General features: G+C 47.9%; 1 protein-coding gene across 2 annotated transcripts; it reads right to left on the bottom strand.

The window, feature by feature from the left end:
* Positions 1-5788: 5788 nt before the first annotated feature.
* On the bottom strand, positions 5789-24285 carry TLR8 (toll like receptor 8). 2 transcript variants are annotated; one of them, XM_055338397.1, is made up of 3 exons: positions 24210-24285; positions 10133-10190; positions 5789-8958 (listed from the first exon to the last, which is right to left on the bottom strand). In XM_055338397.1, exon 3 carries the CDS (start codon positions 8950-8952, stop codon positions 5836-5838), a length of 3117 nt encoding a protein of 1038 aa, XP_055194372.1. In that variant the 5' UTR covers positions 8953-8958; positions 10133-10190; positions 24210-24285; the 3' UTR covers positions 5789-5835. The 2 variants fall into 2 exon arrangements, with proteins under 2 accessions (XP_055194372.1, XP_055194373.1); XM_055338398.1 differs by lacking the exon at positions 10133-10190 and having other exon boundaries at positions 24210-24248.
* Positions 24286-27271: the final 2986 nt, after the last annotated feature.

Below are 27271 nucleotides of genomic sequence, written 5' to 3'. Positions count from 1 at the left end.
GCATTTCCCTGAGAAGATGTTGGATTTCTTTCTTTTTTTTTTTTAAGATTTTATTCACTTATTCATGAGAGACACACACAGAGAGAGAGGCAGAGACACAGGCAGAAGGAGAAGCAGACTCCATGCAGGGAGCCCGACGTGGGACTCGATCCCGGGTCTCCAGGATCAGGCCCTGGGCTGAAGTCGGCGCTAAATCGCTGAGCCACCCGGGCTGCCCAGATGTTGGATTTCTAAGAGCATCAGGGAGACTTATTTCTTGGGCTTTATGGAACCAAGTCCTGCATCCATTCTTATTCCGGGCCAGAGATCATAAGGTAAAAAGCAAATACGTGAAGAAACAATACTGTGAGTACCTGTCCTGGGCCACGTGTCAGATCTTTGTTGCCTCCGGCTCCCCCCCTCCCACCAATGTGTTACACTTCCTGTCCTCATCATTTATCAGTTGATTAATCACATCAAGCTGAGGAATCTTATCTCCATGATTTTCAACCAAGGCTCCCCCACCGTGAGGTTCCTCACTCTTCATTCCGTGGATCACTGTCACTCAATAACATTGTATGAAATTTTGCATGGTGTAGTTTGTATCATCAAAGCAAAACACAGGCTTGAGATGCTTTCCTAATGCCCCGTCCTCCTTCCCAACAGACCCTACACTGCCAGGGAGGGCTCTAGACTTTGACCATTGCACCTGTGCTTATAGCATGTGTTCATTGGTGGGCCAAATCCATGCCTAAATGATCACTTCTACTCATTCCTCAGGAAGAAAACTCAAGATGGACACTGAGCACAGTCTATTTTATTTTGGGAAAGGGCAACCATTAACTCTTCCTTGAGTCTATAATTCTTCAGATCTTTCTGCCAAGACTCTGAGTGGGAGTATACATTTGAGCAACCATTTTGCAGGACAATGATGCAGTATCTATAAACACTTAAAATGCAACAACCCTTTGACCCAGTAATTCCACTTCTAGACCAGTATTCTTCAAACCATCTGTGGCAAAAGACCAGGTTCTTAAAATTTCCAACCTGTCACACATCACTGATCACGGATGTCACGGCCATGTCAAACCGAAAGCTCTCAGATTCTGTATTTGTCTCCTCACACATCAGTAACATCCAATTATGGATCACATTGTGGGCAGCCCAGGTGGCTCAGCGGTTTAGCGCCGCCTTCGGCCCAGGCTGTGACCCTGGGGACCCAGGATCGGGTCCCACGTCGGGCTCCCTGCGTGGAGCCTGCTTCTCCCTCTGCCTATCTCTCTCTCTCTCTCTCTCTCTCTCTCTGTGTGTGTGTGTGTCTCTCATGAATAAATAAATAAAATCTTTTAAAAAAATCACATCAGTCTGTAGGGCACTTTTGAGTATTGCTGTACTAAACTTGTTTTATTCTATGTGGATATGTTTTTGTTTTTTAAAGATTTTATTTATTTATTCATGAGACACACACCGAGAGAGAGGCAGAGACCCAGGTGGAGGGAGAAGCAGGCTCCATGCACGGAGCCCGACGTGGGACTTGATCCCGGGTCCCTAGGGTCATGCCCTGGGCCGAAGGCAGCACTAAACTGCTGAGCCACCCGGGCTGCCCATATGTGGATATGTTTATGTGAACACAAAGATGTAAATGTTATAGAGTTATTCCTAATACCAGATGATTGGGAGCAATCTAAATGTTCAGGAATACAGGACTGGGAAAACACCTTGTGGCATAGTCCTATAAGGCACTACTATTCAGCTATTAAAAAGAAAAGTATAGGGGCCCCTGGGTGGCTCAGTGGTTGAGCGTCTGCCTTCGGCTCAGGTCATGATCCTGGGGTCCTGGGATCGAGTTCCGCCTCAGGTTCCCCGTGGGGAGCCTGCTTCTCCTTCTGCCTATGTCTCTGCTTCTCTCCATGTCTCTCATGGATAGATAAATAAAATCTTAAAAAAAAGAAAAGTATAAACTCTGAGAAACATTAAGTGCAAAAAGCAAAATGTAGAGCAGTATTACAAAGTCTGCTCCTTCATAGTAAAAGAGCAATTATAGGCTTAGATGTACAAACTGAAAACTAGAGGTTGTGGCAGAGACGGCTACCTGTCCATCAAGTCTCTTCTCCCTTTCTCCCCCAGCTAGAGACTTTCTGGTGGGCATATTGCCCAGCATACCTCGCAGTTATGAGCCACCAGATAGGTCCTCACTAATGGAAGGTGAGCAGGAGTTGTGGGCGCCACTGTCGAGTCTAGGCCTTGCGACACTGGCCTGAGGATTTTTCTTATTTTCCCCTTGCCTCATTTGGAACCCAAATGCCATGGTGCCCCAGCCTGGCCCGTGCTGGGGATGCCAATTCCCTACAGCAGAGCAACAAGAGGAAGGAGCGGGGGATCTTGAATGGCCGGGGTAACAGAACTGCCTTGCCAACCTCCGCTATTATCGCTGGAACTGTAATGGGTGTCTTAGTCCATGCAGGCTTCTATCACAAAATTCCAGAGACTGGGTGGCTTATAAACAACAAACATCCACTGCTCATGGTTCTGGAGGTGGCGAGTCCAAGATCACTGCCCTGGCAGATTCAGTGTCTTGTGAGACCCCTCTTCCTAAACAGCCGTCATTTTGCCCTAACATCACATGGTAGAGAGGCCACGGGAACCTTCTCGGGGCACGTTTATAAGGGCATCAATCCCATTCACTGGGTCTCTGCCCCCATGGCCTAATCACCTCCCAAAGGCCCCACCACCTAACACCATCACTGTGGGGGTTAGGTTTCAGCATATGGATCTTGGGAGGATAAACATTCAGGCCATAGCATATGGGATAGAGAAATAAACCTCCATGTTGTTGGGTCTTCTGGTTATAGCAGCTGAGCCTTTCCACTTACGATACCAAAGAATACACAAGACTCTCTAAGAGTGATCGTTTCCAGGAAGCAGAGATGTATCGAGAGAGGGATTTAGGGGCACCCTAGCTGGCTTAATCAAGGGAGCATGTGACTCTTGGTCTTGGGGTCCTGAGTTTGGGCCCCACGTTGGGCATAGAGTTTACCTAAAAAATAAAAAGAAATAAATAAAAATTGAAACAGAGAGGGAGATTCAAATTTCATTGTAGGTCCCTTTGTAAAATTTGAATTTTAAGAAACTTCTATGCAGGTATTAGCATATATTCATTTAATTATTTTTATTTTTTAAAGATTTTATTTATTTATTCATGAGAGACACACAGAGAGAGAGAGAGAGAGAGAGAGAGAGAGAGGCAGAGACACAGGCAGAGGGAGAAGCAGGCTCCATGCAGGGAGCCCGATGTGGGACTGGATCCCAGGACTCCAGGATCACGTCCTTGGCTGAAGGCAGGGGCTAAACCGCTGAGCCACCCAGGATCCCCTTAAAGATTTATTTATTTATTTATTTATTTATTTATTTATTTATTTATGATAGACACAGAGAGAGAGACAGACAGAGACATAGGAGGAGGGAGAAGCAGGCTCCATGCCGGGAGCCCGACGTGGGACTCGATCCCGGGACCTGAGCCAAAATTAAGAGTTGGACGCTCAACCTACTGAGACACCCAGGTGCTCCCACTTTGTTCAGTTCCTTAAAAACACATAATTAAAGATAAATCACCCTGAAAGATTAACTAAGAGCGTGTATTTGAGGAAGGATGGTACAATGGGGATTTTTCTTCCTTTCCTTCCGAAGGGACCTTATTTTTTTTAAGCTTGACTAGTTTCCGGTTATTCTCAGGTAAATTTCCTAAGGTGCCTCTTCAAGATTCATACCTGTAGCGGAGGGAGGATGCTATAAACCAGAGCAGAGGAACCACGGGGTATAGAGGTGGGAGAGAGGGCCAAGGTTGGTTCCTTTGGGAGAATTGCATAAAGGGCACCAACAGGCAGGCATTCTTTGTCTTCTGAGTGGGAAGTAAAGATATAATTAATTCCTCTATTAACAATCACCTTAAGGGCCGCCTGGGTGACTCAGCGGTTGGGCATCTGCTTTTGGCTCAAGTCGTGATCCTGGGGTCCTGGGATCGAGTCCTGATTCAGGCGCCCTACAGGAAGCCTGCTTCTCCCTCTGCCTGTGTCTCTGCCTCTCTCTCTCTCTGTGTCTCTCATGAATAAATAAAATTAAAAAAAATAATCAGGGATCCCTGGGTGGCGCAGTGGTTTAGCACCTGCCTTTGGCCCAGGGCGCGATCCTGGAGACCCGGGATCGAATCCCACGTCAGGCTCCCGGTGCATGGAGCCTGCCTCTCTGCCTCTCTCTCTCTCTTTCTCTGTGACTATCATAAATTAAAAAATAAAAAATTAAAAATTAAAAAAATAATCACCTTAATATATAAACTTCATCAAAACTTTTTGCCCTTTGGCTTTTACCAAAGTTCTTTAAAAAAGTATTCTCCAAAAACCCAGTGTGGATGGCAATGTCTTTTACATTATAGACCTATTTCCTTACTGTATGTTGATCATATGCTCATGATGTGAAATGAAGCGTTTTTTTTTTAAATTTTTTTAAATTTATTTATGATAGTCACAGAGAGAGAGAGAGAGGCGCAGAGACATAGGCAGAGGGAGAAGCAGGCTCCATGCACCAGGAGCCCAACGTGGGATTCGATCCTGGGTCTCCAGGATTGCGCCCCGGGCCAAAGGCAGGCGCCAAACCGCTGCGCCACCCAGGGATCCCAAATGAAGCGTTTTTAATCAATCAAGATTTACAGCAATGGCAATTGGCAGATACTTCAGATGCTTCTAATTTGGCTGCATACTTTTATTTTTTAAATTTTTTTAAATTTATTTATTTATGATAGAGAGAGAGAGAGAGAGAGAGAGAGAGAGAGAGAGAGGCAGAGACACAGGCAGAGGGAGAAGCAGGCTCCATGCACCGGGAGCCCGATATGGGATTCGATCCCAGGTCTCCAGGATCGTGCCCTGAGCCAAAGGCAGGCCCCAAACCGCTGCGCCACCCAGGGATCCCTGGCTGCATACTTTTAAAAAGTGGTTAAGGAATAGAAAACACTTAAAAATATCCATCTTAGCCTTTAAATGGCATCTAAACCTTAGAAGTCAAATATCATAGCCGATATTTATAAAAGGAATTGTAAAAGGAAGACTAACGCAACCACAGCGTAATACAACCGTGTAGCCATGAATATATGATAAATCTAAGCAGCAGCTAAACATCAGAGCCATGAGTTTTAGTTACAAAAATTCTTAGACCTTGGAAAGAAGGTATAGCAAGCCAACTGTAAAGCTGGCCCACAATAACCTCTGCCTCCTGGTACTCATAGTCTATGACCAAGATGGTAGGCCAAGGGAGGCCATTTTGGTCTTGGACTAGTTTCCCTGGACTGAGGTGATCACTCCCACGGAGCTGGCAGCAGGACCTGAGATTTACTTCTAACAAATAGAATATGGCCCGAATGATGGGGTGTCACTCCCCGACTAGATTATCAGGGCAGGTGACTTCCATCTTGCTAGTGACCTCTTTCTTTTGTTGGCTTTGATGAAGCAAGCTGCCCCGTGGGAGACTTCCTGCTAGGGGGGCAAGTGAGAACAGTCTTTGACCAACAGCGAGGGAGGAACTGGGTCCTGAAAACCACCGCGTGAGTTTGAGCCTGGAAGGGGATCCCAAGCCCTGGAGGGTCCCGTGGCCCTCGCTGACCCCTAGACTGCAGCCTTTGAGAGACACTGAGCAGAGGACTCGGCCAAGCCTCGTCCGCGATCCCGACCAGAGATGCTAAGATCACAGAGTGTGGGACTCTAAGCCACTGAGTCTGGGGGTAATTTGTTACGCAGCAATAAATACCTAAGACAGAAGGACAGTCGCTTCGCATTTTTATTATGTTGGCGGGTCATGGCTTAACATCAGTTAGTATTGCTTAATGGAATCAACGTACAAATTGTTATACCGTGAATCGTTTTCAGTTAAGACCACGTTTTTCAGACTTTGCCAAAACAAGCCTTCCGCCTTGGGGTTGTCAGGCCATTGAAGGATGGAGCTCTTGCAGATCCTCTGCCGCAGCCTCAGATACTGAGAATGCTGTAACACTGGCTCCAGCAAAATAAATATGATCACATCCATATTCTCATCCATGAGCCGCTGCAAGGCCAAGTAGAATGCCGTTTTAAAGTTCCAGTTTTGGGCGTATTCTTTGGTTAAGACGAATATGGTTTTCTTGCTTTGGTTTATGCTCTGCATGAGGTTATCGATGATGGCTAATCCCGGGTCCCAATCTCTCTCCTCTAAACAGAGGAGCACATTTTTCCCTTCACTCTCTTCTAGGTGGAAGCGCAGCTCATTTATCACCCAGTCAGTAACAGAGGCATCTTTGGTGTCATAAGAAACGTAGGCATCGTAGAAAGTTTGGGACGTGGAAACAGACCTGTAGCCTTTTACCTTAGCCAAGCACACGTGATAGATAAACCAGACATCCCAGTAAAACCAATGGTGACCCAAGGCAGCCAACATGACGGTGACGGTGATAAAGGACGTGAAGATACACAGCACCGCCGCGAGGGTATCCGAAATACAAGTTGTTAGCTCCAGACTCACAATGCTCTTCCCCCTTTGATCCCCGGGACTAGAGCAGATGACATCTGTCAACCTAGGGATGGTGACATTCAGATTTTCATCCATCCATCTTCGAAAATCTCCAATGTCGCAAGTACAGTCAAAAGGGTTTCTACCTAGTTCCAGAATGGCTAAACTGGTGTTGGTCTTAGTTTGCAGCGTGGATTTGTTGATCATCTTCAGCAGGTTGGAGCTCAGGTCGAGGTGAATCAGACTGCTGGCTTCGGAAAGAAAGCTGGCGGGCAGGTGGGAAATCCTGTTTCGGTGCAGTAGCAGCGTCTGCAGGGAAGACGTGAATTTGGAGAGGCTGTTGGTTATAGAGGACAGCCTGTTTCCACTCAAGTCCAGCACCTGGAGACGTGGAAACTCCTGGAGTAACGTCCAGTTAAAGAAATTTAAAGCGTTATTTTTTATGTACAGTTGGGTGAGACTCTGGGGCAGGTTCAGGAAAGCTTCGTTCGGGATGCGCCGGAGGTTGTTTAAGGATAGATCGAGCCGTGTCAGATTCCTGAGACTTGTAAAAATTTTCCAGTACTTGTCACCTTCGGCATTCCACAAAATGTCAAGGCGGTTTCCACTGAAAACTAATTCTTCCAGGGACACGCTTCTCAGGTCTTGCTCCGTTAAAGTGTAGATGCTGTTGTGGCTCAAGTTTAAGACTTTCAGTTGTGTTAAGTTTTGAATAAATCCTAGGCGGTGCGTCACCCCTGCTATTCGGAAGTAGTGTGCATTGTAGCTGAGATCCAGAACTTCTAACTCGGGCAGATCACTGAGCGCGTTGTCATCGTCAAAGTCTAGTCTGTTGTTTGTCAAATCCAAATATTTGATATGCGGCACCGCTGAAAATTCATTTCCATGCAACACTTGACCGTTGCCGTTCGAAGACAGATTTAAGCAGGCGATGTCATGAAAAGCTTCAAATTGCTCTCGCCCGATGAAGAAAATACTGTTCAGGCTTAAATCTAAGGCTTTGCCATAAACTGTACATTGTGGCTTTATTAAAGGATGGGTGTTATGATAAAAATTTGAGTGTGGGTCAAACTCAATATCCGCTGAGCGTGGCTTAAGGACATGCCTTTGAGAAGAAGAGCCATTTACTTCATTCTGCCGGATATCATTTACCAAGGGTGATATTCTGTTTTCTGACAAGTAAATGATGGAGAGGTTGGGGAAATTTTGGAAAAGGGTAAAATTAATTTGCTTAATAAAGTTGACACCCAAGTTGATAGTCTTTAGATTTGAGAGACCCATCAGGGGCTCGAAGTCTCCCGCTCTAAGTTCCTGGAATACGTAACCTCTTAAGTGCAACGCCTGGAGCAACTTAAGGCTAGAAAAGTTGTGGGAAATATTAATGTATTTGGGATATTTCGCCTTTACGTAGTTATAAGATAAGTCAAGTATTTCCAAGACGGGCAGCTTCGTCAAAAATTCCCCGGAGGCTATTTCGTCAACTAAATAATTGAATTCCAGATGCAGCACCTTCAGGTTACGCATGTTGTCAAACCACGTTGCAGGAATCTTCCGGAGGGAAGTGCTAGAGAGGTTTAGGTAGCGAAGCTCCGTCAGGGTTTGAAAAGCAAGAGGATGGATCTGAATTGAAGCGCCTCCCTCACAAGGTGTACAGGGAAATGGGGCATTGAAGCACCTCGGACAGTTCCCGCTTAAATCCAGGACTCTTAAATTTCTCAATCCCTTGAAGTCTTCCTGACTGATGATTTTAATCTTGGCGTTGCTAAGATAAAGTTCCCTCAGGGAGCTTGGCAGTTTCGGGGGCACATGGACAAGCTTATTAAAAGACAGAGACAGCACCTCCAAATTCGTAAGACTTTCAAACGTTCCGTCTTCTATGTAGAAAGTTTTGTTGTTACAGTTGTTGCCAAAATAGCAATTCCAGCTCAAATAGAGCCTTTCCAGATTCGTGAGCCCAGACGTATTCTTTTTCGTTACCCAGATGATGTTGTTCTGAATCAGGCTAAGTTCCTTCAAAGACCCTGGCAAGCCAGCCGGTATTTGGTATAACTGGTTGTCTTCAAGGAGTAACTGGTTTAGGTTTTGTAGGTTGAGGAATGCCCCATCTGTGATATTCATGCCATTTTTGTTATCAGGATTTTCACTCAGGTGCTGTGGGTTGGCGTTGTGATTTAGATTGATCTTAGTGAGATTTTGCAGCCCTTGGAATGATTCGTTTGTTATGTGTGTGATGTAATTATCAGACAGGTCTAGCACTGTCACGTACTTGCCCACTGTTTGGGGAACTTCTTGAAGTCGACGACCGTTGCACTCTGCAATAACAGAGCCATTCTGTCTTCTCTCGTCACAAGGATAGCTTCTAGAATAATTTGCTTTGGTGACGAACTCATAGGAGTCAGAGATGAGCAAGAAAAGGCAGGTCAGAACCAAAGACCGAGGGCTCATGTTTTCCTAAGGAAAATCAAAAGTGGAAGCGCAACGTTAGAGTAGCAGCATTTACTACGCATTTCGTGATGTGACTATCAGCGCGTCATCACACCGTGCATGCGTTTTGAGGTGTGAATTCTCTCAACAATTCAACAAATTGGTTTGGAACAATTGAATTTTTTAAAATTTATATATATATGTATATATATATATATTTTTTTTACTGGAATTCGATTTGCCAACATATAGTATAACAATTGGATTTTTTTTAAATCCTTTTTTTAAAATTTTTTATTTATTTATGATAGTCACACAGAGAGAGAGAGAGAGAGAGGCAGAGACACAGGCAGAGGGAGAAGCAGGCTTCATGCACCGGGAGCCCGACATGGGATTCGATCCTGGGTCTCCAGGATCGTGCCCTGGGCCAAAGGCAGGCGCCAAACCGCTGCGCCACCCAGGGATCCCAACAATTGGATTTTTAAAATCTGTTTTTCTGGGGATCCCTGGGTGGCTCAGCGGTTTAGCACCTGCCTTTGGCCCAGGGTGTGATCCTGGAGTTCCAGGATCGATTCCCACATTGGGCTCCCTGCACGGAACCTGCTTCTCCCTCTGCCTGTGTCTCTGTCTCTCTCTCTCTGTGTGTCTCTCATGAATAAATAAAATCTTAAAAAAATAAAATAAAATCTGTTTTTCTTTTTCACATATTTATTTAAATTCTAGTTGGTTCACATATCGTCTAATATTGGTTTCAGGAGTAGAATTTAGTGATTCATCCCTTACATATAACACCTAGTGCCAGGTTATGAAAATTGTTCCGAACGATTTTAATTTCTTGCTGCCTTCAGCTTCATGGTGCTCAAAGAAGTTGAAGATGGAACTATCTGAGATTATGATGATGAGAAAGCCTGGGAAGCTTTTGCAGAGGCATTAATTGAGATGCCGCATCACCGTAGCAGGTCTGATGCTGGCCCGTGGCTGTGGTTCATCTAGGTCTGTAGCACAGCAAGCTAGATTCATAGCTTCAACCTATTAGCATAACTCTTGATGAAAGTTGGCCCGTCCCAAGTAGAGTTCAGATCCAGCTTTCATTATGGGGTCATCCGAGATCTCCAAGCCAGAGTCTCCTCTAGCTCATCTACATAGCCATCTCTCTACACAACCGTATCTCTTATTGCCATTCCCCCCAGTTTTTTCCTACCTCTCCGGTGGTGCCTCTCTGGATCTCTTATCTCCTCGAGTGACAAAGCGGACACCTTCTGTTGATAAGGATAACAACGTATCAGGTAGTGTGCTCACTAGAAACATTTTCTCACCCGTGTTAATGCTCAGAGCAACACAGTGAGGTGGGTTCTATGTTTTTCACATTTTGTGGGTGAAGAAACAAACCCAGACACTTTGGTGGCTTTCAGAAGGATAGGGCAGCCCGGGTGGCTCAGCGGTTTAGCGCTGCCTTCAGTCCAGGTTGTGATCCTGGAGACTCGGGATCGAGTCCCATGTTGGGCTCCCTGCATGGAGCCTGCTTCTCCCTCTGCCTGTGTCTGTGCCTCTCATGAATAAATAAATAAAATCTTAAAAGAAAGAAGGATGATACACCGTAGAGCTGGATCCCAGTCATTCTGATTCTAACATCGTGTTTTAACTGGTAGCCATGATGCTACACAACCTCGCTTTAAAGTCTTCATGCCAGAACAGTGCCTCAATTGTAGAATGCCTACCAGTGCTCACATGTCCCTTAGCAGATGAACATTGGCATGCAAAGCTATTTTGTGGCTAATATTGTAAACTTCCGTGGGGAAGACGTGATGTTTCATATTTTTATGCAGCCTCTGTAACACTTTGTAGTGCCTCACTTTCTGCAGCCCTCTCTCGTTTTTTTAAGACAATTTATTTATTTTTAAAGATTTGAGGGGATCCCTGGGTGGCTCAGCAGTTTGGCGCCTGCCTTTGGTCCAGGGTGCGATCCTGGAGTCCCGGGATTGAGTCCCGCATCTGGTTCCCGGCATGGAGCCTGCTTCTCCCTCTGCCTGTGTCTCTGCCTCTCTCTCTATGTCTATCATGAATGAATAAAATCATTTGATTTATTTATTCATGAGAGACACAGAGAGAGACGCAGAAACATAAGCAGAGGGAGAAGCAGGCTCCCTGCAGGTAGCCCAATGCAGGACTTGATCCCTGGACCCCGGGATCACGACCTGAGCCAAAGGTAGATGCTCAACCACTGAGCCACCCAGGCGTCCCTCTGCAGCCCTCTCAACGGAGGGCTCAATATATTACTTCTGGTAGTTATACAATGCAATAAACAGACTAATGTGATTCGTTTGATGAGGGTCATGGTCAACTCTCAAAATCTTATTTCACTGGGCATGGAAACCAACCTTCACTAAATTGTACTTTTCACTAGAGCCCAACTCACATCCTTATTGAGAGTGAAGCCAGGTAAGTGCTTCCTCTTTAAATTCTTCTAAAGTTGAGGGTTAATGAGCTAACAGTCACTGTCATACCCTTGGTAGTGAATAGTGATTATTCTGGGGATCAGTGATCACTGCCAATTCATCGCACTCGAGGAAGAGCCAGCTCCTGATGAGATGAAAATATATAAGGTGAACCAGAACTCCCAGGCATTTCCAGTTACTTTCAGTTATTTCCAAATACAGCACAATCTAGGTGCCGCTACTTGATGTTTTACTGGAAGAAAGCCCTGCTTTACCTGGTTTGGTAGGCAGAATTTTAAGAGGGCCCCTCTGGCCTTTGCCCCCTCACATTTCTGGTGTTATCGTGCTATGTCATTGTGGCAAAAGGTTGGTTATCTAGATGGGCCTAATTTAATTGTATGTGCCTCTAAAAGCGGCGAGTTTTCTCTGGCTCGCAGCAGAAAGGAGAAGCAGAGATCAGAAGCAGGAGAATAATTTGACTCTTGCAGACTTAAAGGTGGACGGGGCCGCTGACAGGGAATGCAGGCAGCCTTTAGAAGCCGAGAGTGGTTCTCTGCTGACAGCTTGCAAAGAAATGCCCCCTCTCCCATCCTACAACCACAAAGAATTAAAACTGACTGACACCCTTAATGCACTTGCAAAAGGATCCTTACTCGGAACCTGGAGAGAAGAGTCCAGCTTGGCCAGTATGTTGATGTGAGCCTTAGGACATCTAGAGCAGAGGACCCAGGCAAGCCCACTCAGACTTAACTTACAGAAATTTGAGCTAATAAATGCGTATTGCTTGAAGCCTCTAATTATATTAATTTGATATGTTAAATTTGAGTTTGTGATCTTCCAGTGGAGATGTCCAGTAGGCAGTTACATATATGCCCCTTGGGCTCAGAGGAGCCTCATGGATGGATGAATTTGGGAATTGTGGCAAGTGTACACCATAAAGGATATTCCACATTTCTGTTCCATCAACAACGATTTTCTCATCTTTTTTTCCTAGTGATTTTATGATTTCACTTTCTTACAGTGAAATATTTATCTCACTGGGATTGTTTTGGCTTAAAACATGAGGGGCAGGGACGCCTGGGTGGCTCAGCGGTTGAGCGTCTGCCTTTGGCTCAGGGCATAATCCTGGGGTCCTGCGATCTAGTCCCCTATCGGGCTCCCCGCATGGGGCCTGCTTCTCCCTCTGCCTGTGTCTCTGCCTCTCTCTGTGTCTCTCATGAATAAGTAAATAAGATCTCTTTAAAAAAAAAAACAAAAACATGAGGTGCAGACTTACAATATTTTTTTCTCAACAGAGACCTGGTTGCCCCAACACTGTTTATGTATTTATTTTCGCTGAGGTATAGTTGACACTCAGTGTCACATTAGTTTCAGGCACACAACCTAGTGATTCGATAACTCTGCACCTCATGCTCTGCTCAGCACAGGTGTGGCCCCCACCTGCCACCACACGGCGCTATTACAGTACCTCTGACTGTACTGCCTGCGCTGTACCCTTCATCCCCGAGGCGTACTCATTCCCTACCTGGAAGCCCATATCTCCCATTGCCCCCTTCACCCATTTTTCTCATTCCCCACCACCCCTCTCTTCTGGCAACTACTAGTTTGTTGTCTGTATTCCTAGGTCTGCTTCTTTGATTCGTTCATTTTTTTTTTGTTTTTTAGATTCCACAGATAAGTGAAATCATACAGTATCTGTCTATGACGTATGTCATTGAGCATAATGCTGTCTGGGTCCATCCACGTTGTCACAAGTGGCAAGATCTCATTCTTTTTCTTTAAATTATATCTCAATAGCCTTTTTTAAACAAAATATTTAATTTATTTATTCATGGGAGAGAGAGAGAGAGAGAGAGAGAGAGGCAGAGACCCAGGCAGAGGGAGAAGCAGGTTCCATGCAGGGAGCCCGATGTGGGACTTGATCCAGGGTCTCCAGGATCAGGCCCTGGGCTGAAGGCGGCGCTAAACCGCTGGGCCCCCTTGGCTGCCCAGATCTCATTCTTTTTTATAGCTGTTGTGTGTACACTACATCTTTATCCATTCATCTATCGATGGACACTTAGGCTGCTTCCACATCCTGGCTATTGTGAATGAGGCTGTAATGAACATAGGAGTGTGTGTATTTTTTTGAATTCGTGTTTCCATTTTCTTTGGATTCATACCCAGTAGTGAAATTACTGCACCATATAGTGTTTCTATTTCTCAGTTTTTGAGGAACCTCCAACAGTATTTTTCGCAGTGGTTGTACCAGCACCAGTTAACATCCCCATCCCACCAACAGGGCACGAGGGTTCTCTTTTCTCCACATCCCCCTCAACATGTCTTTTGTGTGTGCATTTTATTTTAGCCATTGTGACAAGTGTGAGGTGAGATCTCATGGAGGTTTTGATTTACATTTTCCTGAGGATGAGTGATGGTGAGCATCTTTTCATGTGTCTGTTGGCCATCCCTATGCCTTCTTTAGAAAAATGTCTATTCGGGTCCTCTGCCCAATTTTAATCAGACTATTTTTTTGGTGTTGAGTTGTGTAGTTCATGCATTTTGGATAGCAACCCTTTATCAGACAGACGCTTTGCAAATATCTTCTCACATTCAGTAGGTTGCTGTTTTGTTTTGTTGATGTGTAACATCATTTGAATATTTTTTTGCTCACCAACTTGATATACTCCTTTTATCATATACTAATTTTCTTGTATATTCGGTTTTTTTTAAAGATTGTATTTATTTATTCATGAAAGACACAGAGAGGGAGAGAGAGGCAGAGCCACAGGCAGAGGGAGAAGCAGGCTCCATGCAGGGAGCCCAACATGAGACTCGATCCCGGGTCTCCAGGACGACATCCTGGGCTGAAGGCGGTACTAAACCGCTGAGCCCCCCGGGCTGCCCACTTTCCTGTATATTTGGGCCTATTTCTAGACTCTCTGCTTCATCAATCTGTTCATCATTCATGTGCTAGCATGTTTTAATAATTAATACTTTTAATAATTACAGTTTTAATAATTACAGTTTTAGGGGATGTTAGTATCTTATCGGGCAAGTCCTGCTCAGTGTTCTCCTTTGGTGAAAGGATTACTCCTATTAGACAGTAGAAATTACGGTGGAGAGGGGCGCCTGGGGGGCTCAGTGGGTGAAGCATCTGCCTTCAGCTCAGGTCATGATCCCGGGGTCCTGGGATTGAGGACCGCATTGGGCTCTCCACTCTGCAGGGGGCCTACTTCTCCGACCCCCTCTGCCCACAGCTCCCCCTGCTTGTGCACTCTCTCTCTCCCTCTGTCAACTAGATCAATAAAACCTTAAAAGAAAAAAAAAAGGAAATTATTATGAAGAGAAATAAAGACAGGGAAGAGGTTGGTTATGTAGACTGTCCATCGATTGGGATTTGTCTGTTGTTTTTCTCATGATGAAACTGGGGTAATGGCTGAGGTAGTGCTTGTCAGGTTCCTGCTCTAATTTTTAATTATTAATTAATTAAAAAATTCAAAATTAATGTTTAAAAGGGCCCATGAGGAACAGATGGCAGGGTAAGGCCAGATTGGAGACTGTTCCCTTGGCCTGCTAACCAGCTGTGTTGGTAGGAGCGGCATTTTTAGGTAGTTCGTTGGGCAGGTCCAGAGGACAGAGCTGCCCTGTGTGGCCTCAAGTTAAGGCCTCCACGTCTCATTTCAGAGGCCAAGGCCTCTACTACAACAATGAACAAGTGAGCGGAAAAGCCTCTAGGGGGCACTGGAGACCAGGAGGAGAACTTGTTGAACTCCACTGGGTTTTTTTGTTTTGTTTTGTTTTGTTGTTTTTTTTCAGGATGAAAATGGCCTCCCAGAGAGTGAGATAGCTTACAGTAGATGTCGGCCAGGGAAGGGATCAGGACATCCTGCAGATCTGTGAGCGAGGAGCTCGAGGTTCCTAGCTCCACCCTTCCACAAGTCCAGAGTGGACAAGCTCCACGTCACCTCAATTTGAAGAGAAACACACGGTGGGGCAGGGTAGGAAGTGTTGGGCAGGCTGCTAGCCTGGGGGTTGAGGAGAAAACCTCCCCCTGTCAGCCTCTCCCTCTGCCTCAGGTCCTCTCCCAAAGTGCTGGGTGAGGCCCAGGGGCCAGGCCGCTTGGCAAGGCCCTAGGTCGCTCGTCCAGCTGGAGCCGGGGGGGTGGGGTGGGGGCAAGACCCCAGCAGGAGCAGCATGACCTCCCCAGCCGAGCCCCTGTGGCTCCAGAAGCACCTTCTGGGGAGCCAGATCCCAGGCAGGGCGAGAAGGGTACCCGGGACATCCAGGCCTCACTCAGGTGTCGCCGACAAGCCAACACAACTCTGCAAGGAAAATAGAGAAATGGCCACTCGCCCCCCCCCCCCAATAGAGAAATGGCAACTTGGCAAATAAAATCGAGGGCGCAAGGGGGCAATTATGCAAGTAACACAGAAAGTGCAACTATGCAAATAAAACTGAACCTGAGACAGGGAGGAGAAAGGACGCGCACTTCTGCTGCTGTTTGCCTCTCCCGCCCTGGCAGGTCAAGGCCCCCACTAAGGGAGAGTAAGGACCGGGTCACCCCTGACGTCCGCGAGGGCATCGACAGAGAGCACCTGCAGCAGGCAGCACTGAGCCCCACCCTCCCCACCCTCCCCATCCTCCCCAATACTCCCCACCCTCCCCATCGACCTCATCATCCCCATCGTCCCCATCCTCCTGGCCCTCCCAATACTCCCCACCCTCCCCAGCCTCCCCATCGTCCCCATCCTCCTGATACTCCCTACCCTCCCCATCCTCCCCATCCTCCCCATTGTCTCCATCCTCCTGGCCCTCCCAATACTCCCCACCCTCCCCACCCTCCTCATCGTCCCCATCCTCCCCATCCTCCTGATACTCCCCACCCTCCCCATCCTCCCGATACTCCCCACTCTCTCCATACTCCCATCCTCCCCATCCTCCCAATACTCCCCATGCTCCCCATCCTCCTTATCCTCCCGATACTCCCCACCCTCTCCATCCTCCCCATCCTCCTCATCTTCCTGATACTCCCCACCCTCTCCATCCTCCCCATCCTCCCCATCTTCCCGATACTCCCCACCCTCCCCATCCTCCCCATCCTCCTCCTGTACCACCCCTGGCTCTGGGAACTCTGCCAATGACCCAGCTCATGGACACCCCCTCTAGCACCCCAGCAGGAGACCAGAGCATCTCCCTGGGAAAATGGACAAGCACGGTAGCAGGGCTGTGAGTACCAAATTTAAGGGGGCACCCCAAAACTTAGTCATCAAGATGAATGCTAGTCTAACAACTTAAAATCTCTGATGGGCTAAATGTTCAACATTTTAAATAAAGATGGGCACTTGGGTGGCTCAGTGGTTGAGCATCTACCTTTGGCTCAGGGCGTGATCCTGGGGTCCTGGGATCGAGTCCCACATCGGGCTTCCTGTGGGAAGCCTGCTTCTCCCTCTGCCTGTGTCTCTGCCTCTCTCTGTCTCTGTGTCTCTCATGAATAAATAAATTTTAAAAAATCTTTCAATAAAGACAGAATCCAACTTTGCACTTGTAAGGCACCACTTCGCTTGCCTCACCCTGAGCCCAGCTGTGGTTCCAAAAAAACTTTATTCACCAAAACTGGCAAAACTAGTCTGCAGGCTGGGCTGTAATTTGCCAGTTTGATTTTTGAATAGCAAATAGCACTATTAAAATATTGCTTATCTTGATTATGGAGCTTTTTGGCATCCTCCCTTCCTTAAATTTTGCACCTGGATGAGCACCTCAACTCGCCTCACCCCGGCCTCAGCCCTGCACCAGAGAAAAGATCTATGATCACGTTGGCATAGTCTGACCAAAAGCGACTCACAGCCATTCATCTTGGGCACAGACTCATCTGTTGGGAAGTCCTGTCCTTGAAATTGGAGCTCGTAATCAGTTATTTGATGCCCCACGCTTGAGTATGAAATAACAACCAATACCAATCACCTGAGCGATTCACCGAGCATGAGAAAAATCGATATAAGCAAAAAGAAAAAAACAATCAGACGCAGCTATTGATCGAATGAGGCCTTCTGGTGCCCAGGATAGTGGTTTACGGTTTATTTTCTTAATGCAGGGCCTGTCTTGCACGCATTCTCAGTCCCCTCTCTGCAAGTCTGAAATCCTAAAAAATCTGAGCACCGGAAGACTACATTTTTGTTTCTTTTATAACATATTTGGCAGCAGAACGTGACCTGAACTGACCTAAGGCTACTGTCACCTGTATTTCCGTACTTAGCGTGAGCATTCTTGTTTCACAGCAGAAACAGCCACATGCCTGACCTGGACCCCTTGGAAGTGTTTTATAATGTATCGTGTGGGGAGCATGTCATCTTGCTGGAATGTGAATTCTGAATTCGGATGCCCTGCTGGCCTACAGGTTTCAGATAAGGGACTGGGGATCAGTACTTAAACCTCCTGGGCGCCCGGGTGGCACAGTTGGGTAAGTGCTCGACTCTTGGTTTCGGCTCAGGTCACGATCTCAGGGCTGTGAGATGGAGCCCCGAGTCGGGCTCTGTGCTCCGCAGGGAGTGTGCTTGTCCCCCTCCCCTGCCTCTCCCCCTGCTTGTGCTCTCTGGCTCTCCATCAAATAAATAAAATCTTAAAAAAAAAAAACTTAGGGGATCCCTGGGTGGCTCAGTGGTTTAGCACCTGCCCTTGGCTCAGGGCCTGATCCTGGGGTCCCGGGATCGAGTCCCCCATCGGGCTCCCCATAGGGAGCCTGCTTCTCCCTCTGCCTGTGTCTCTGCCTCTCTCTCTCTCTCTGTGTCTTTCATGAATAAATAAATAAAATCTTAAAAAAAAACCAACAACTTAGATCTCCTTCCCTGGGGACATATTAGTGATTCCTGAATTTCCCTTGGCATGTGTGGTAAATCAGCAAATCGAATGTGGTTGTCAACAGGGCTGAGCTATGACTTTCATGGCACTTGAGGGCTCCTTCCTCCATTAAAAAAAATAGTAAAAAATTTCTCTAATAACTGCTTTGGCGTAAAGCCCCGCATAGTCTGAGCTGGATTATGTTACTTTCCTGATTTTATTTTATTTTATTTTATTTTATTTTATTTTATTTTATTTTATTTTATTTTATTTTGTTTTAAAAAAGATTTTAAAAGAGAAGCAGGCTCCATGCAGGGAGCCTGACGTGGGACTTGATCCCAGGTCTCCAGGATCAGGCCCTGGGCTGAAGGCGGCGCTAAACCGCTGAGCCACCCGGGATGCCCCACTTTCCTGATTTTAAAGAAAACAAAACGTCTCCTTAAAATGTCACGGGCCCCAGGCCCTGTGCCTTCTAAGAAGAGCTCTCCAAAGAGAAGCCAACCCTGGTTGTCAGTGCTGTTGCCCTGGGGCTCAGATCAGGCCCAGGGGTGAGGTGGGGAGATACCTGCTGGTGGAAAGAGAAGGGTTAGAGCGGAGCTGACCGGTGGGGGACCCGAAGCCAGCAGAGGTGGCAGACAGGGATCAGAAAAGGAGAGTGTGGTGGCTTCAGTTATGCCCCCCAAACGCATGCTGAACTTTTTTTTTTTTTTTAAGATTTTTAGTTATTTATTCATGAGAGACGCACAGAGAGGGGCAGAGACACAGGCAGAGGGAGAAGCAGGCTCCGCGCTGAGCAGGGGGCCCGACGTGGGACTCAATCCCGGGACCCCGGGGTCATGCCCTGAGCCAAAGGCAGACGCTCAGCCTCTGAGCCCCCCAGGGATCCCCACACACTGAACTTCTCTGTACCTGTGAGTGTGACCTCACTTGGAAGTAGGGTTTTTAGAATTGGAATGGAGTCGGGGCACCTGGGGGGCTCAGTGGGTTGAGTGTCTGCCTTCGGCTCATGTCTAGGTCCTGGGATCGAGTCCCGCATCGGGCCCCCTGCTCTGTACGGAGCCTGCTTCTCCTTCTCCCTCTGCTCCACCCCCTGCTTGTGTTCTCTGTCTCTCTAAAAAATAATAAAATCTTTAAAAAAAACCAAAAGGAATGGGATGGAGTCAAAGTGAGGTCCTGCTGCGTTAGGGTGCAGCCTAGTCCGGTGACTGGGGTCCTAAGAAGGAGGGGACGTTGGCAAGGAGCACCGAGGACTGCCGGCCACCGCGGGGAGCCAGGAGCAGGGCCTGGGACCCTTCCCCCTGAGCTACCAGGAAGGAACCAAGCGTGCTGATAGCTCCTGGATCTTAGACTTCTGGCCTCCAGGATGGCCAGAGCACCCGGTGCTGTGGTTCTGGGCCACCAAGTTTGTGATGCCTGTCACAGCGGCCCCAGGAAACTAAGAGGGTGAGAATGGGGGGCCGGTGACCCCACCGCCCAGACACAGTGCAGTGGCCCGAGGAGGCCCTTGGTGCACACGGGCCCGTGGCTCAGTGCCCTGCACACCCCCGAGGACGCCCGAGGCAGCGTGCTCTGGATTCTCACTGGGAACCCCCAGAAAAAGTCAGGACCCGCTTGTTTCTTTAAAGAGAGCCTATGACACACACACACACACACACACTCACTCACACATGCACGCAGGCACACAGAAATCTGTTTAACTTCCCCTCCCTGCCAGAGACAGCTGTTGCTAGCTGTAGAGGAAGCGATTTCACAACCGTTTTCCTATTTTCCCTGCGTCCTCAGGTCTTTGGCTGGGGCCGTGGCACACCACAGGCCAGACCTGTCCCTCGAGTTCCGAAAGACGCACACGACACAACAAAAAACAACCTGCCTTGGTCCTCCCTCAAATCTGCCTTCCGTGCTTGGATGCCAGGGGACGCCAAAACCACAATTTTCAAGGCCCAGCGCCCTTTCAAGGCTCGGAAAAGTCCGCCTTGGCTGGGGACACCCCCAGAAGCTGTCCCGTGGGCCGAGGGTCGTGCGTACGACAGAAGCTGAATGTGCTGGGTGCAAAGGGAGCGCTCCCCACTGGGCGGTGCTAAAATAAATCCTACTGGTTTTCCTGCACAATTTCACAATCTAGGGCAAAAATCGCCTGCGGGGGTTCCGGGTGGGGGCCGAGCCTGCCTTCCTGAAATAAAACAGCTTTTTATCTTTCCACATCCCTTTCCTAGGCTGCAAACGGCCTTTCGGCAATGATGCCCCCTCTCCTGGCCCTCTGCCTCCCACCATCTCCCGAGCTTACTCCTTTCTCAGGATGGGTCCCGCTGGTAACCCCTAGCGCTGCAGTGTCAAGAGAACCCATTGATTATAAAACGTGATTAATCCCCCCAGGTGACTTATTTCCCTGTTTGGGCGGGTGTGCCGTGGCATTCGACCAGACCTGATTTTTTTATTTTTGCCAAACTGGACATTTTTCTAACTTCTAACAGGTTTTGATTCGTTTGCAGTTGGCTCTGTGGACCACTGAGGCATCCTGACAGTCAATGAATAAAGAAACGGTTGACAGGATTTGTCACCTCGGATAAAACTTATAATTAATCAATGGATTTTTTATTTTATCCATCCCAAAGCTGACGGATCCACTCACAGCTTTGGAGGCAAGAAGATACCACTACCGCATCAAATGCACACGTCCAAAAAAAAAAAAAAAAACTAAAAAATAGTGAAAGGGAATAAAGGGGAAAGGAGAGAAAATGAGTGGGAAATATCAGAAAGGAAGACAGAACAGGAGAGACTCCTAACTCTGGGAAATGAACAAGGGGTGGTGGAAGGGGAGGTGGGTGGTGGGTAGGGGTGACTGGGTGATGGGCACTGAGGGGGGCACTTGATGGGATGAGCACTGGGTGTTAATTCTATATGTTGGCAAATTGAACACCAATAGAAAATAAATTTATAAAAATAAAAAAACACAAAAAAACACAAAACAAATGCACACGTCCACAAAGAGATGGGTCCTGATTTCCTATATGTTGAAATATGAAAAATCATGCTATTTGAATTCCTGGAAGTATAGGAGGGAGCACGTGGTGAGTGCTTTACCAGGAAGCAAACACTGGGAGCTGCGCCAAATCACACATTTTTGTATTTACTCCTCCTAAAACTCAGGGCGGTGGGTGCTACTCTAAGCCCTCATTTTACAGACGGGGAACCTGAGGCTCAGAGAAGCTGATCTCCCCAAGGTCACTCAAATGGGATGTGGCAGGGCTGCAGCTGAGCCCGGACACCCCGAGTGGTTAGCAGATGGGTGGGCCTGGAGGCAAGCAGCTGGTTGGCAATGCTCTGGTTTGGATTATCCGCAGAGACCTCCCGGCCGCACCTGGACCTTCAGGATTCAAATGCCGGGGGTGGATTTTCCACCTTGCCTTTCTGCACTGGTCAGTCTACCCCTGGGGCACTTCCAGATTTTCTGGAATTCCGTAGAACCACCGGAAGCCCACTGACTGGAGACATAGGCACCCACGAGGAGCTCTTTGTTACCCTCGGCAAAGTCAGCACGGCCTGTACTTGCTCCTGCCGACCCAGAAGCCGCGGGTTATGCGTCCAATTTACTCTGCATTTTAGTCCTGAAGAGTCATAAATTGGAGATAAGACTTTAAACAGCAGCAAATCCCGCAGCTCTGTTTAATAACCCAGCTGAAGTCAAGACATTCCATTGGAATGATGATCCCCCCAGTAGGCTCTGGCCGTCACCCTAAGATGCCCTTATAAATCACATCCAGCTGGTTTTCAAAGACTAACCATGAGTAACAACATGTTCCCCCACGAGACACACCCCACATCCCCCAAGTCTGGTTTCCCAGGGGCCTGCCTTCCGTCTCCCCCACCCCCCCACCCCCGCCACAAGCAGTGCTGAGGCTCAGCACAGGACAGGATGAGAAGCAGCCCCTGGAGGAGAACGAGCGAGCGTCACCCCCTGCCTCGCCCTGAACCACAGCCCTGGCTTTTCAGCTAAGGCATGCTTGGAGCCTTCATTTCACCTTCTGAAATCAAACCAAGGGGCTAATAAGTGAGCTCCGGGTCTTCTGGAACCTTCTCACCCCCCTACAAAAGGACTGTGCTCTTTAAGCAAAGGACCAAAGGAGCTGGTCGGGTGCTGTCCTAAGGCAGTGGCTCTTGGGCTCACGTTGAGAAAGCTCTGAAGCTGAGAAGCTACGAACGGCTAGGCCCAGCCCTCGACATTCTGATTCCTTCAGTCTGGGGGGTCCCCGGTGATTCCAATGTGTAGTCAAGCCTCTGAGGTCAAAGGACCTTGCCAGGGGCCTGTGAGGTCCTTGACCTCTACCTAAGTCACCCGTGGAAGGGAGGCAGGGCACGTTTCCACGCTGAGTTTGATTTTGTTATCATTCCATTTTCACTTTTTTATAATACAGTTATATTGGCTGGGGCTCCCACAGCAGCTGACAAATACCAAGTAGAAACTGGATAACTTCGGGATGCCTGGGTGGCTCCGCGGTTGAGCATCTGCCTTTGGCTCAGGGCATGATCCTGGGGTCCCAGGATCGAGTCCCACATCGGACTCCTCGCATGGAGCCTGCTTCTCCCTCTGCCTGAGTCTCTGCCTCTCTGTGTGTGTGTGTCTCTCATGAATAAATAAATAAAATCTTAAAAAAAAAAAGAAAAGAAACTGGATAACTTCAATCCCAATTCCACATGTGTCATTGGCCCTGGCGGGCCACCACAGTCAGTTCATAAAGCATCATAAAAATTCAGTACAGACTTCGTCTTCTTTCAAGATCTAAAATGTGCATTACATGGATTTCAAAATTAACTCCTTTCAGCCACCAACAAGAGTGGAATCTCGCCATTTGCAACCATGTGTGTGTGGGGGGGGTAGAGAGGATGATGCTAAGTGAAATAAGTCAGAGAAAGACAAATACCATATGATCTCACTCATTTGTGGAATGTAAGAAACAAAGCAGATGAGCAAAGGGGGTGGGGAAAGACAGAGAGAGAGAGAGAGACAAACCAAGAAACAGACTCAACTACAGAGAACACACGGGTGGTTGGGGGGGGTGAGGGGAGAAGTGAAACAGGTGATGGGGATGGAGGAGGGCACTTGTGATGAGCACCGGGTGATGGATGGGAGCGCTGAATCACCACATTGTACACCTGAGCTTAATATTACACCGTAACCTTAACTACCTGGAACTAAGATCTTTAAAAAAATAAAAAAGGAAAGAAAAAGAACTTCAAAAACTTAAATATACACTAAATGGCTGTAGAAGTAAATAACTCCAAGAACTTTAATAAGCACTGACTGAGCATGGAAACATTATAAGGTAAATTTTGGATGAGAGTCTCTTGAAATCAGACTTTTCAACTGCTCTCAAATCTCAGAGTTTTTTTAGAAAACACATCACTTCTTAAAATTGTCAAGTTTGTGTTTCCATCTGACAGTTGTCGGCAATAACAAAAAACTGACCCCCTGCTAGGTCTCAACACTCAAGCACACAACTGCAGAAATGGTGCCACGTTTACTTAAAAATCCTGAACGAGAAAAGGGGCAACTAATATTGAACATTAAGCTCCTACGAGTCTCAATTTCAGGCTCCGCCGAGGCCCTCACAAGCGACTGGCGCATGGGAGATCAGAGTTTGCCCTTTTTAATTTAGTTTAATTTAATTTTTTTTATAGAGGTAGCAAAGGAAAAACACTTCTCCCACCCACTTGGCTTTCAACTCTTTGGTTCTAGAAGAGAATATTGCTTCCTGCACGACCGGAGAGTCATAGTCAACTCCTGACCTGGAATTTGCTTGTTCTCCTATTGGAATTAGTAAGATCGCTTACTAGGTTTGATTTTCAAAACCTACTGCACATGAGGCCACTCGGCCCACATTAGGAGTTGCTTCAATACTTAACCTTTTTATGCTTGTGGCCCCATCCGTCCCTTTCTGTGTCCACACCATTTGCTCCCAAACCACATTTCGGAGTCGGAAATCAGGTATTTTGTTGGAAAGTTTTGTTAAAAGAATAGGGGCGGCTTACCGAGCTTCTGTGGTCCTAAAGTCTCATCCCGTCACCTGCAGCACCGAGGGGGGCTGTCCTCTGGGCGGTAGGTGCACTCAGGGAAAAGAAACTGGCCAACTTCCTGAACTCGGCTGCGGAACCTAGCACGTGGTTTGCAGAACTTTATGTGAGAAGAAGGGAACTTGTGATTTCTTAACTGTTGCCAAATCATTTATTGACTGTGCTTTCAAATTTCAAAACTGAAATTCACGGGGAGGGGAGAAAGTTATTTATAAAATAATTTGAGTAAGTGATACAAATATAACACATATGGGGCTGGGTGTGTGTATGTGTGAGTTTGTGTATTTTGGGGTGTATGTCGGGGGTGGGGAGATGGCTGCAAGGATCCTCACCAAAATGTTAACATCGGGGTGGGGGGTGCCGGGGTGGCTCAGCAGTTGAGCATCTGCCTTCGGCTCAGGGTGTGATCCCGGGGTCCCGGGATCGAGTCCCGCATCGGGCTCCCCGCAGGGACCCTGCTTCTCCCTCTGCCTGTGTCTCTGTCTCTCTTTCTCTCTGTGTCTCTCATGAATAAATAAATAACATCTCAAAAAAAGATGTTAACATCGCTTTGCTCTGGAGTCTAGGATCAGGGGAAAATGAAGGACAGAAACAGGGAATTTTTTTCTTCCGCTTCGCAAGCTTTAGTGTGTTTTTGTAAACTTCACAACTTTGAGGTCAGTTTAGGGTTGCCCAAACCCCTTTTGTTGTTGTATGATTCACGGTTAAATAACACTTGCATCACCTTGGCTTTGTCCCGCTCATTTCCAAGACAGCGCATAGCAAGGGAGGTGTGGGGCTCCGTGGGGCCTGTCCCCCGGGTGTCCCTGCACCTCAGCCGGCACCTGGCACATGGCCTAAGCCCAACAAACGTTTGGTGAATGGGCCAGCGGGGGGCTGGATGAGCACGCACCAGGCACGAAGACTCAGTTTCCTGATTTGGTCTGACAGGTGAAGTGGAACCGAGGGCCTCAGAAGGTTTAACTGAGCATTGGGGTCCGCAAACCACAGCATGTGGGCCCAAGCTGGCCCCAGGGCGCGGGATGGGGGAGGGAAGAATAATTTTTACAAATAAACATTTGCAACCGGTCTGCTGCTAAAGAACACCGACTTTAAACTTCAATCACACGACGCGATCATCCCCCCAAAAGAATTCCATTCTTGTCCTTATTAGACCTCGATCACCAAAAAAGTCCACCAACAGAGTGGTTACTCCGTTTTGATTTTTATCCATTAAATAATTGTGTGTGGGGGAACCCTGGGTGGCTCAGCGCTTTCGCGCCTGCCTTTGGCCCGGGGCACGATCCTGGAGTCCTTCGATCGAGTCCCGCGTCGGGCTCCTGGCATGGAGCCTGCTTCTCCCTCTGCCTGTGTCTCTACCTCTCTCCCTCTCTGTGTCTATCATAAATAAATAAAAATAAAATCTTTAAAAATAATAATAATAAATAATTGTGCGATGTGTTTTTCTCGTACAACGGAAGTACCTACATAATGTCTTCATTGTGCCTCTTGGCCCGCGAAGCCTAAAATATTTACTTCACAGAGAATACTGGCCGACCCCCGGCCAAGAGAATCATTTGGGATGGGATGGGTGTGCTTCATCTCGCCCTACACTGGGGACAGGGTGGGGATGGGGGATGTTTTTTGTTTTTTGTTTTAATTTATTTTTTATTGGTGTTCAATTTGCCAACATACAGAATAACACCCAGTGCTCATCCCGTCAAGTGAAGGGGGGACGTTTTCATGCACACGCACACACATGCGGCATCGCACACGTTGTTGTATGTAATATTGTCATTATTATCCCCCCACCAGGGTTCCCATGACACCAGGCAACACAGCCTGTGGCTTCATAGGCTCCCCCAGAAGCCTTCGTGATAGTGAGCTCAGGGATCTCATGTCCGCGCCACCCCGGCTCTCGGTTTCCCTTGAACCATTTGCTCAGAAATAGCTTCTGAAGATAAGTAAAGGGGCACCTGGGGGCTCTCGGTGAAGCTCTGCCTTCGGCTCAGGTCCTGATCCTGGGGTCCTTGGGTTGGGCTCCCTGCCCAGCGGGCAGTCTGCTTCTCCCTCCGCCGCTGCCCCCCTCCCTCGTTCTATCACCCGTTCTCTCTCTAATAAAGCAGTCAAATCTTTTTATTTTTTTTATTTTATTTTATTTTTCAGTCAAATCTTTTAAAAAGTAGTAAGTAAAACTGACGGCCAGCAGTGGCCTGAACGTCAGGCTGGACTCCTGGGCAGCCTTTCTGGGAAGGCCAGACACACATGCCCTGGCTCCCGGGCCACCAAGTGTCAGCCCATTACAGATCCGTCATCCGGGCGCTCGGAAACGTGGCACACGGCAGGGCGACACTTGCCGACGGCCCGGTGGGTACCCGTGCCTGGCACACTCGTGAAGATGAGCCACTTGTTCAAGGCCAATGAGGCTCCGTGGGTTTTCCTGCACAACCAGTGACCTTGAGAGATGACAATGAAATGGACGGCGGGGCCAGAGGGTCGCTGCAGACGGGAAGCTCAGCCCCATGTGGAAAGGGCAGGGAGATCCTCGGCCCGATCCCCAGGACCGGCCCTCCGGGCCCAGGCCGCCAGGGCGTATGTCTCGGCCACCCCCTTCCTCTCGTCCTCTTGCCGCCCTGCTGACACTGGTCTTTATTTCAAAATGGAAATGATCCATCATGAAGCACTCCAGTCGGCCAACGTGCACCTGTTCGGACGAACCTCTCTGAGCCTCGCTTTTCCCATCTCTCAAATGGGGATAAAACCCCCCAGCATCGTCCTCATCCGCTGGCTTCGAGGACTAAGCCATGCTGGTCTCAGAGCAGCACCTGGCGCGGGGTTAACACTCCACCGGCAGAGCTGTCACTGCTCCCTCACCCTGGCTGTGGCCCACATGGGCAGGGGGCGGGCCCTGGAGAAGGCTCAAGACCTAGGGCAGCCCCGGGTACCTGGCACCAGTTGCTGGTCCCCCCAAGAATCAACATAAAATATAGGAAAGGCCCCAGTGGAAGGAGTCCTGGAAAAGAACCATTTCTTAAGCAAAG

This window comes from Nyctereutes procyonoides, unplaced genomic scaffold (assembly GCF_905146905.1).
Source record: "Nyctereutes procyonoides isolate TBG_1078 unplaced genomic scaffold, NYPRO_anot_genome, whole genome shotgun sequence".
In the NCBI taxonomy this organism is placed as follows: Eukaryota; Metazoa; Chordata; class Mammalia; order Carnivora; family Canidae; genus Nyctereutes; species Nyctereutes procyonoides.
The sequence above is the reverse complement of the archived record's forward strand: the minus strand, read 5'-3'. Positions and strand labels throughout refer to the sequence as shown.

Bases quoted from the DNA above. Each gene is read 5' to 3' on its own strand.
- TLR8 (XM_055338397.1), bottom strand. From the start codon at position 8,952: ATGAGCCCTCGGTCTTTGGTTCTGACCTGCCTTTTCTTGCTCATCTCT.